This window comes from Zerene cesonia, chromosome 11 (assembly GCF_012273895.1).
Source record: "Zerene cesonia ecotype Mississippi chromosome 11, Zerene_cesonia_1.1, whole genome shotgun sequence".
Classification (NCBI taxonomy): Eukaryota; Metazoa; Arthropoda; class Insecta; order Lepidoptera; family Pieridae; genus Zerene; species Zerene cesonia.
The window spans coordinates 10,628,602-10,639,642 of record NC_052112.1 but is presented as its reverse complement, the minus strand read 5'-3'; the positions used below and the strand labels follow the sequence as shown (position 1 = coordinate 10,639,642).

At 32.2% G+C, this 11,041-nt stretch overlaps 1 protein-coding gene across 5 annotated transcripts in view; it reads left to right on the top strand.

Moving 5' to 3' along the window:
* Positions 1 to 11,041, top strand: part of LOC119829910 (ichor-like) — a 34,207-nt gene that overhangs the window by 20,108 nt on the left and 3,058 nt on the right. For 4 of the 5 annotated variants that reach the window (XR_005287823.1, XR_005287824.1, XR_005287822.1 and 1 more), the window contains exon 3: positions 10,755 to 11,035. Coding sequence is in view for 1 of the 5 variants with exons in the window: in XM_038352620.1 (XP_038208548.1) it covers positions 5,699 to 5,724; positions 10,755 to 11,039 (311 nt within the window). In the remaining 4 variants the exon portion in view is untranslated. Of the gene's footprint in view, positions 1 to 5,570; positions 5,725 to 10,754; positions 11,040 to 11,041 lie in introns of those variants that run through there. The other variant, XM_038352620.1, reaches the window with a different exon arrangement.

The following is an 11,041-nucleotide window of genomic DNA, read 5'->3' as shown; positions in this document are numbered from 1 at the left end:
CCCGCGTGCCGGTTCTCGATGCGTTGATCAGGCATCGTGTTGCTAGATTTAGAAATATTCTTTTTACATCTAGTAACATGATCATAAAAACTCTAACCAGTGTTAGTAGAGGTATCTTGGGTTTCTATGCCACGCTTCTACGATAATATGTAAATAATCTTTTATAACTTTTCAATTTGTAACGGATCTTTGTTGTCCATGTAATTTTAATTTTAATTCAATAAAGGTATATTATTATTATTATTATTATTATAATCGACTCTTTTTACCATTGTAATTTAATAATTAAATAGAAAATGTATTATTAAATAAGGAAGGAATACCTTCGTATAAATTAATGAATGAGGACAATATTTTTTATCTCTTAAACTGGAAAATAACACTTGCGCTATGTACCTACAATAAACACACCTGCAATTTTGCCCCACTGCTACAAATTAAATCAACCTAATTATGGGGGAAAGGGCCAGTGAACCTTTTTGTGTTCAGTAATGCCACTAAGGCATTACTTGTGTCAATAAACTTATATACAAATGTTGTATATTTTTAGCGAAATAAATGAAATGTCTAATATGTATATACATATAATAGGTGTACATTTTTTATTATTTTCACATTTTCCGTGCACAGAGAACGTTGGACTATACATTTCATACATTTAAATGATATTAAACATATGACAAAAACATGCATAACAGTCTATTGAACTAGAAATGACTTAATTATAAAATATACTCTCACAACATAATAATCAATTAAAGCAATATTAATGAAGCGTATACTTTAGTGTTTGAAATAATTTATAAATTTAAGCGGACTTTAATTACATTATTATCTAATGTTTATACTTAAATAATCCAAATTCTTTCAAAAAATTAACCGTTTCCGTAGAAGAAGCCATCCATTTACTCATTACAATTATATTTACATATGGATATTTTTGTCTTATAATGTGCAGTACCTGGATGACCGAGCTTTGCTCGGTATTTTTCTTTTTTGTTTTTTTATAAATTGTGTTTTTTGGAAATTATATTTAAGTACGAATTACATACTAATAAAATGATGAAATATGAATAATATTTTTCGATCTTACCGACAGAATAATAAAAAAATATGAACGACTTCGTGAAACACGAATAAAAGACGAATATGACATTTTCTAAAAAAGATTCCTAGCTAGATCGATTTATCGCCCCCGAAACCCCCTATATACTAAATTTCATGAAAATCGTTGTAGCCGATTCCGAAATTCCAATTATATATATACAAGAATTGCTCGTTTAAAGATATAAGATAAGATATAAGAACTCATTAATCACGATTATATTCAACCGTGGAAGAAAGTTTGGAATCGCTTCCGTTCGGAGATTAGCACATTCAAACAAATAAACCCTTCAGGTTTATATTCAAAATTTAAAAAAATAAAATTCATCTAACTTACCTTATAGCTAATTACATTAAGGTACATAAATAGGTATAAAACAATGAAAAAGACCGATGTCTATGTTAGACTATAGAGTAACCTATATTAAAGATACAGTCCCTATATATTATTAGTATAGAAGTATGAATTGGACAATGTTTTTACTTCTCTAATAATACCCTATCGAATTGTCGTGTGTGGCAATCATAATAAAAGAATAAATAACAAAACATCTACATTCAAGAGATGAAATAGCATCCCAAACAACTCGAGTCCAAAAAACGTCCAAGGTCATGACGTCACGATCCCGCAGGTCGCTGACCCCAATCCCGTTAGATGTAACGACCCATCCCGGCTATCCCTGCAAGGACGATGACCGTGCTGTATCGGTAATTGGTTGCTCAGAAAATTTGAATGTCGAATATGTTTTTTTCCTGTCAAAATTATGACGTAACAGATTTCGGAAATAGGTAAATATTTTTCGTGTGTTTTGTTCGAGAAAAAAAAAACTTAACGAATATATAACACATCTTTAATTACCGGAGTTTATGTATGTTAGAAGTATCAAAGAAAGTCGCGGGCAAAAGCAAGTCTAATATAAACAAAGCATATTTTGAAGCTTCGGTTTCAATGATCCCTATCTCATTATATCGATTTTATACTATTTATGGCCTTACTTCATCATAACGTATCTCAATGTCTCCCAAAAATAAACGATTCTCAATCAGATCCAGCAATCTAAAGAGGCGAACATAAAAGTAATAACTCAGCCTCAATTTTAAACATTCATTAAACTTAATCAAACGCTTTAAAGTTACAGCGTGTACGTTTAAAATTTTTGCCTCTACGCAATACTGCGTAAGTATTGTAATGAAACTTTTTAACTTAAAACATGTATTGTTAAACAAATTTTTGCAAATATCAACGAATTTACTAATTCCATTCATTACACCTTGCAAAAATTTAAATGTTGTTAACCAATTCTCTTTAACTACAAGCAACTGTGTCGCGTCGGCTCCCGTCGTATAACGCAATTAGGCTTTCTCTAAACTGTTCTAATTATTCTGAATCCTTATTCCTCGAACCCATCAATAGGAAGTTGTGACAAAATTTACCATTTAAAATGTTTTCTTTGGAACAATACAATCCTTTCTGTTCAAGTTTATAGCTGTTTGGACAAATCTGTTTGCATATTATAATGCAAATTAGATGCTTGTAAACTAGACGAAGAGTCAGAAAATGATTAACCACGCATTCATGTGTTCTTATTGTTATGATATATTTATAGAAAATTTAAAGAACCGGCAGCGAAGACAAGCATAATCCATGCATTTTTTTCTTTATTTATTTTAACATTTAACAAAAAATATTATATTGAACACAAAATTACTTTTATATCCATACTTATTTTTTATATTTCGAGCATTCTAATCTATTCAATCAGTAACATTAATAATAAACTTGAATTATAATACATTATTAACATACATCAAGTGGTTATTGACTTATATTATAATTAATTAATTGCAACATAGTGCATAAACGTTACAAGCATTTATTTTCTTATATTAGAAAATAATACATAATATTAGTTAGTTAGTTAGAATTTCCTACAATTTAGAGCGACGATTTGTTTTTTTCAGCCCTGTTACTGTTGACTATATAATATACATTACTATCATTATTGGTGGAGCGGGTGCGGGTTCGAATCCCGCCTCATCATCGATGCCTTGATATACTTAAAAATATTCCATGATGCATGCATTTTAATGCTGTAAAACTAAAAATTAAAATTCAAAAGTGGACGCGTTCCATCGATACAATATTGCTTTATATTGTTTGAAATAGTTGTTAATGGTCTCAATAGATTGCAGTATGTGTTACTATATTTAGATAATAGTAAAAAATATTATAAATAGGATTATACCAGTAATCTAATTAATACGAGAATATTCTACAATAACAGAACGGGAATATTAACCCCGAGTCATACTTAAATTTCTTTTATTTGTTTTTGCAGTTTTATAAATATTTACAAGTAGTTATAAAGAACAATATAACCCTCATAAGGGGCCTGTGTCCCAGCAGTTTGCAGTGGGAACATGTATGGACTGATGATGATGATGAAAAATGAATAAGCAAAATAATATATTAACAAAGATTTAGCTTTGCGCGCGTTGAAATAATGTGACACAGGAGCTTGCAGTGCTCTGCTCCAAACCATTCTTCGAGTATTTTTAAATGTTGTATATTCTATTAATTAACATTACATTATCATATTATCATACGATTTTTTTACGCCTAATATCTATTATATAGAATGATTGAAAAGTGGGATCAAAGTATCTTGATAAAAATACAATAACATTTCGTTATCACACTAAGTTATCACATCGGTTTGTTTGAGAGAAATTTGGCCATTCTTCTTAACTGACTTTAAAAAAGGAGGAGGCTATTATTTGGACTGGTTTTTTTTTGTATTGATACCTCTGAATTTTTGATTGTGAATTGTCCATATGATATTGATGATTCCTTCTATTTAAAAGCTTGTCTCGCATGTGGTCAGATTAAATTAGGTATAGTTCTGAAAATTTGTCGACGAATTAACGGATTTTAAACGCGATTTATTCAATACTATTATTCGAGTTTTGTTAAGAAGACCTTACTTCCATTAATTTGGCTCTTGAAATAAATGTCGTCAAATGAACCTATTCGTTAATTGTTATACGAAAGTAAAAAAATAACAGTTGGAATTTACACCATTATTCGGAAACTAATTGAGACCATCAGGTATTCCTCTCCGCGTCTACACAACGCATGCCTGAGCGCGCTATGGAGCTGTGAAATAATTAACTGAACCACTGAGCGGTACAGTTAAGTTCACTTGATCCTAACGATATATAACCCATCAGTTGTGGGATTAAACAGTGTCCCTACAACTGCTTGTGTTATAAGCATTCTGAAAAAAAACTGTCATATTTATAGAATTTGTAAATATATGGTTATTCGTGGAACTAATCAGCAAAGGAAATTGTAGTTATAGTAAACTATCCGGTAATTAACAGCAATAATAGTATACGAATTGCTCCCTGTGAATATTAAACCAAGAAACTGTTTCACATAACTTGATTAATTATCATTTTAATAATAAATGTTTAATCCAATACTTTCTGAATGGCTTAATATTTGCGCATGGCTACTGTACAAATCTTCTATTATACATTTCTCATTGTTATTGCATAACATATTTCTAAACATGTATTCCATTTTAAATACATAGTATTTATCGCGTTAAAATTCCCAAAAAAAAATTGACATCAAAATCACGCGACAGAACCCGTTGTAACGGTACAGGCAGGTCATGTTTATATTAGGCTATTAGGATTAGGGTCCAAACCATTGTTTTTAACTACAAACAGATAACACTCTACCGCTATTTGTACTGTTCTCTGGCTATCGGCAATATCAAAGGGACTAAAGATCAGAGAGTAAAATAAGGGACAACTGTTACAAAACATGTTATAAATAATAATAAATAACTGTTCCAGAAAATCAATAAGTTTATAAATAGTTAAAAACATAATATCTTGCAGCAATTAACTGAAATTGAATTTCCTCAGAGCAAAGAAATTAATCGATCACCCAACAATACACTCGTTGAAGTCTTTTCTTCGAGATTGTAAGATCTTGTGAAGACATTATATTCTATTGCTTTTCCCACGCAATAATGTTATTTGATTGAATACGAGATCAATCACATTGTTTTGATGCTTTGAGTTATATAAAAACCATGAAAAATTACGCTACGAATTGAGAAAATTCGTTTTTTAATATAAATTAATGATATCTATAACTATCACTTAGTTTATATAATTCAGACCATATAGCCTGAGCAATTACTACTAACTACAAACTTAGTTAGATATAGTCGGACATTGTTTAAATAAGTAATGAATTCCACAAAATCATGAATATTTACTTCCAATTTCGGCGATCGTAAAAGTACATACCTATTGTTAACGTTTGAATGGTTGTTTATCTGTAGGCTTTTATTACAGGCGGTGATTTTATAGCAAGGTAGCTGGTAACGGTAAGGATCTGAAATAGCACGCTATTGTTTACCTAAAAGTTGATTTTTATTGCATTTCGGGACTAAATAGCCCAGTTAGTGATGTGCTCTTGTGAAGTGAGGGTGTCGGTGTAGTTGTGCTTTTTGGAAATATTTACGTGTCTATTAAATATAAATAAATATTGCTAGTGAAAGTATTTGATTTTATGCGAGTCGTGGAATGTGCTGTGAGGTGATTTCTTATTAATTTATTTATAGTATTATTTTTTAAGCTGATTTTTCTTCAGTATTTTTTCATTGTTTATTTTTATACCGATTTTTAATAAACTTATTTTATGAAAGTATTTATTTACAACTCAAGTAAATAATATAAGTGTTCGATTAATTAAATAAATGCAAAATTAAATATTTTTATGTTTATTATTTTTGATGCAATTATATAAAGTATAAGAGAGTTATACAATCGTGAAATATGACAAATATTTTTATTTATATTATGTGTAATTAACAGGAGTTGTTTTGTGTACGATAAGCTATCAACTACGTTTATGTTAAACAAGTGAAATCTAGTCTATACATACGGGTTATAGAAAAATATAATAATACTAGCTGCGCCCCGCGGTTTCACCCGCGTAAGTCCGTATCCCGTAGGAATATCGGGATAAAAAATAGATGTTGGCCGATTCTCAGACCTACCCAATATGCTTACCAAATTTCAGAGGAATCGGTCAAGCCGTTTCGGAGGAGTATGGCAACGAAAACTGTGACACGAGAATTTTATATATATAGATATTATGTTTTATTTTATAACTGAACTAAATCCTTATTACAGATAATATCTTATACGTCTTATCAGCTTTCGCAATATACCTAATATTTAGTTAATGCAATTTACATTCCAATAAAATATTAAGGCATGCCTCTCAATTCAAACATTCATTCTTATCCAGACTTCGTTTAGAAGCGCTAATATATATATATATATATATATATATATATAACGCTACTTCTTGAATCAGTCTATCTATTTAAAAAAAATCATCAAAATCCTTTCTGTAGGTTTAAAGATCTAAACATACGAAACATATTTATGAAACATACAATAGACGCGGGAAGCGACTTTGCTTTATAGTATCTAGTGATGGGTAGCACCAAATACGGATGTTTCTTATTATTCCACAGAGATAAGTAAAAGCTCAATATAGAGGTAGGAACATTTTCTGCAGTCGATGATTCGGGTAAATAAGTCGAACCAAAAGTCATTTTATATTTCGTCTCATTACATATTCGGCGAGCAATTTTGAGAGCGATTTATTCAGCAATTATTCAATCAGGATACACACAACGTGATGCGAGCCACCAACGTGACCCCCTTACCCATTCTGACCTGGTCCACATTGCCCCCACTTCGAAAAAAATCCTATCACGAACTAAATTTTCGGGCCAACCCACATGCTGCGCCCGCATCGAAAAATTGTCGCACGCAGACAGAGAGAGAGATACGCGGAGCGACGAGAGCGAAAGAGACGGAAGAACGGAACAGGGCCGGCTAACGGTACTACGCGGAAGTGTGTCAGTAGCGTAAAGTGTACCTCGATACCCATAGGACGTAACAGCCAAACTTGCGCAGGGGAAATTCAACCTTGACATAGTGCGTTAAGCGGTTTAATTGCGCGCGCTCGGTCAAGTTTTCGATTTTCACGGTGCTGATTCACAATGGCTTGCGGTAAATGCCTTAGAGCCGCCAGATTTAACCTACCTCAAGGCTGGAAGACCGTTTTAGACTTCTCTATATTTAGCCGGACATGGCATCTAGACTTTTATATAGAAATCGTAATATCTAAGAACTTTCTTTCACAAAAAGAGAGATATATAGAGAATATTGAGAGATAAATATCTGTAAAGATTGCAATAGTATAAAAGATGGAGCTCGTTTTAATTTATTTATGGAAAGCCTACAAAAAAATATTTTAAAATGTTAAATCACAATTCTATTAAAATAGTAACGGATATTAAATCTACAAATTTAAATATCCAATTTTGGACCAGCGCTTAATATTTAAAAGCTTTTCTATGTCAGTAAAATTATTAAGTTAACGATGCTTTAAAAAGAACTCTCAGAAATAACTTAGCAGTTATTCTACTCCACTTACTTGGCATTCGAAATGACTGCGAAAATTTAAATTCAGATCAGCAGACAGCTTTTTAGTTTGTGTTATTTAGTACGCCGACATTAAAGACTTGAAATGAAACATTTTAAACAAATATTAATATTCAAAAATTATACGTGATACACAATAATACGATACTACAAATAAAACATTATTGCATTTAACGTCCATTTGTAAAATTTAAATAACCATTCGGTAGTACAGAGTTTCCGCTCTGTAAAACTAGATGGCGCTATATCTAAAATTTATCATATTCTTTATTGTTTTGGTTTTATATCGCTTTAGCGTAATATGTTAACGTTCAAATTGCAAACGAAACATGTACAACTTGTACTGTAAATAAGAAAAGACGAATGATAACCGCGACGTGAAGGCCCTAGGCTCTGTTTACTGACTTTCACTGAAGCAGCCGAGCGCGTAGCTAACCGGACCTCAACTTTCTTTCCAATTCAGACTACATCGATTGTTTACTCGATTTGATTCGATATCGAGTTTTGGTTGACATTATCGAGTGACCTCGAAATTGTCAATCGATTGGAATTCTCGAAATAATAGTGATAGTTCACTGTTTATTTATTAATTGCACTGCTGTAATTTTTGATGGATTTGATCAAAAATATAAAGTATCTAATTCACTTCATCCTCATGCAGCATATTATTCATACATACAAAGAGTTATATTTTTATGTTGTTAATTCAGGTAATAATTCAGTCAACCAAATAGATATAAAGTTGACGTGAAAGAGATTCAATTATTTAATTTTATAGCTGCAAACAAGCTGCTGTTTTCTTGTGATTGCAAAAATTGCAACTATTCGTTGCAACCAATTTACCAATAACAGTTTTGGTCGATATTTTTACTAAAAATGGTACCTCTTTCATTTAAAAATGAAAAGAATATGTAGCTTGAATCTAATTATATTATATTATTAACTTATAGCCCCAGTTTGTTTTAAATAGGAACAGTTATTGGCTTATACTTAAAAAAATATTTTCACCTGTTCATTTATTATATATCATTATAATGACAACTATCGGGACACTGTTGCTGTTTTATGAATTTAATCATCACGATGTTTAAAATGTGATTGATTTTAATTGCCAAAAGTTTACCTTCGGTAATTAAGTCCTAAACGAAGCGGATCGTGTACTATATCTAAACTACTCACAAATATATAACATGTATTACATATTTTGAGCATGGATACACTACAGTATAAATATTTCCATCGTATTTTGTATAGAACGCACACAACCCTACACAATTATCAGGGTCAGTAACCACGCAGATCGCCGGTATTTCTAATTCTATTAATATGTACGATGTACATATATATTGCTTTATAGGTATTGCTTTGTAACCGCGAAAATTTTCTTACAATATTTAATGCCCATACATCGCCCTTTGTCAACAAATACCAATAAGTCACGTTCAAAACCCAATTACAAAAATCATGAAACGTTTTTTTATATCCATTGCAGCAACCCGCCACGGGCCGACGACCGGCGCAATAACTTTGCGAAAATCTAGAAGGCCACGCTCTTGGCTAGCCGAGACGAATTTTTATAATAATCAACAGTTTTTTTATTAGATTATTGCGAATTGCGCGCAATGCTTGGGCAACTGTGCGTGATATCGGTCCTTTAGCCGCATGCTCACGTTTCCACATAGAATTTGGTGCAACACTCAGTGAAATGGCAGCCGGCCTAGGATATTTGGTTTAGTACATTCGCCTATCTGGAGTAAATTGAAATAACACAATAGTTTTTGTTCTAATATCATTTAATTGTCCATATACCTGATATTATAAAATAACATCTATTAGTGATTGTATGTTAGACGTTTTTGCTGAATTCGTTTATTGAGAACGTTGTTAGTGGAAAACATATGAAAAAAGTTAATAAAATATATGAATGTATGAAATTACCGTAAAATTTGGACATTTTCGAAGACATCACTACCAAATGTTTATTCAATAAATTAATCAATCGTAAAGCTTGACGGTAAATATTAAACAAGCTGATAAACCAAATTAAGCGATAAATAAAACAAATAAAGAGGAACAAATTCCTATTGAGATCGAATCTTAATTAATCTTAATAAAACACAGTCGCGGGCGAAAACTAGTTATAAACTAAAAACACGGTCATCACAAGCAAGCCTAATTGTGCATGTTTGCAGTAAGTATGCCACCGGCTATGCTATCCGCAAATCGCCTTCCTACAAACAATATTACATTAATTGCTGCATGCATAATTTTAGTTCAAGACACACAAACAATTTATGGTTGAATTTTTAGATATATAAAAAGAGACTCGACATTAAATTTGATAGAAATAAATAAACGAAATATGATTCGGGATTTACACACAACACACATTAAAAAAATATTGATTTTAAAAAGGAGACAATGTAGGCAAATTTAAAAATAAAAATGACATTTCATTTGAATAAATGAGAGGTTCAATCCCGAATGAAAACCTACAAGTATTGTAGGTTTTCATTGTATTATTTGTTCAAATTAGGTACTAATAACATAACTATGCCAGCGAATATACTACTAAAATACTGAACAAAACACAGAAACAAAATACAAAAACCTAATGAAAATGACGATGCAGTTATAATTATCAAAGTGAACTAATAACAAAAACATAAGTATTATACATCAAACGTTTTTATAACATAGTTTTGTAAGGAGACTATGAAAATAGAGCGTAGTACGAATGTAAATAAAATAGTATATATCTTAACACAAATGCTTAGTGAGGCGGATCGAGCCGCACGCGGCAAAATGGGTACCATTTAACACAATATCTCGGTTCATATTTGCGTTACCTACTTATTATGTTGCTTTCGACAGCGAGGCAGACTGTAAATTGGATTTTGGATTGCATGTAAAAGAATGAAATGTTTGTCACATAATTGAAAATAGATCGTGAAATGATTGTAAATTGTGCAAATAGTGTGAATAACAACAACTAAATTTCAAAATAAAAAATATCTAATTTGTGATATTTGTTTAGAAATACATTTTTAGCTTAAATAATCATCTATTTTAACTAAATCCTGGTTTTTCTTTAATTCCAGACAGCGCGACAGGGTGGCGGCATCTAAGTATGGTGGTGGCGGGGTCTCTCTCGGCTCTGGCGTCGCGGTGAGGCGCGGCATGAAGTGCGCGGGCGTCGCGGGCGGCGGCCCTGGCGGCAACGAGCTGCTGCTCGGCGCCTGCTGGCTCGACCCCAAGATCGAGGCCTCTTCTCCGCCCTGCCACGAGCTCCTCGACTCTCTCCTCGCCCCCCCACCCCTCGCGGAACTCAAACCCCTCCCGCCCTTCACCGGCTATACGGGACACCTCTCCATCAACGGCATCTCCG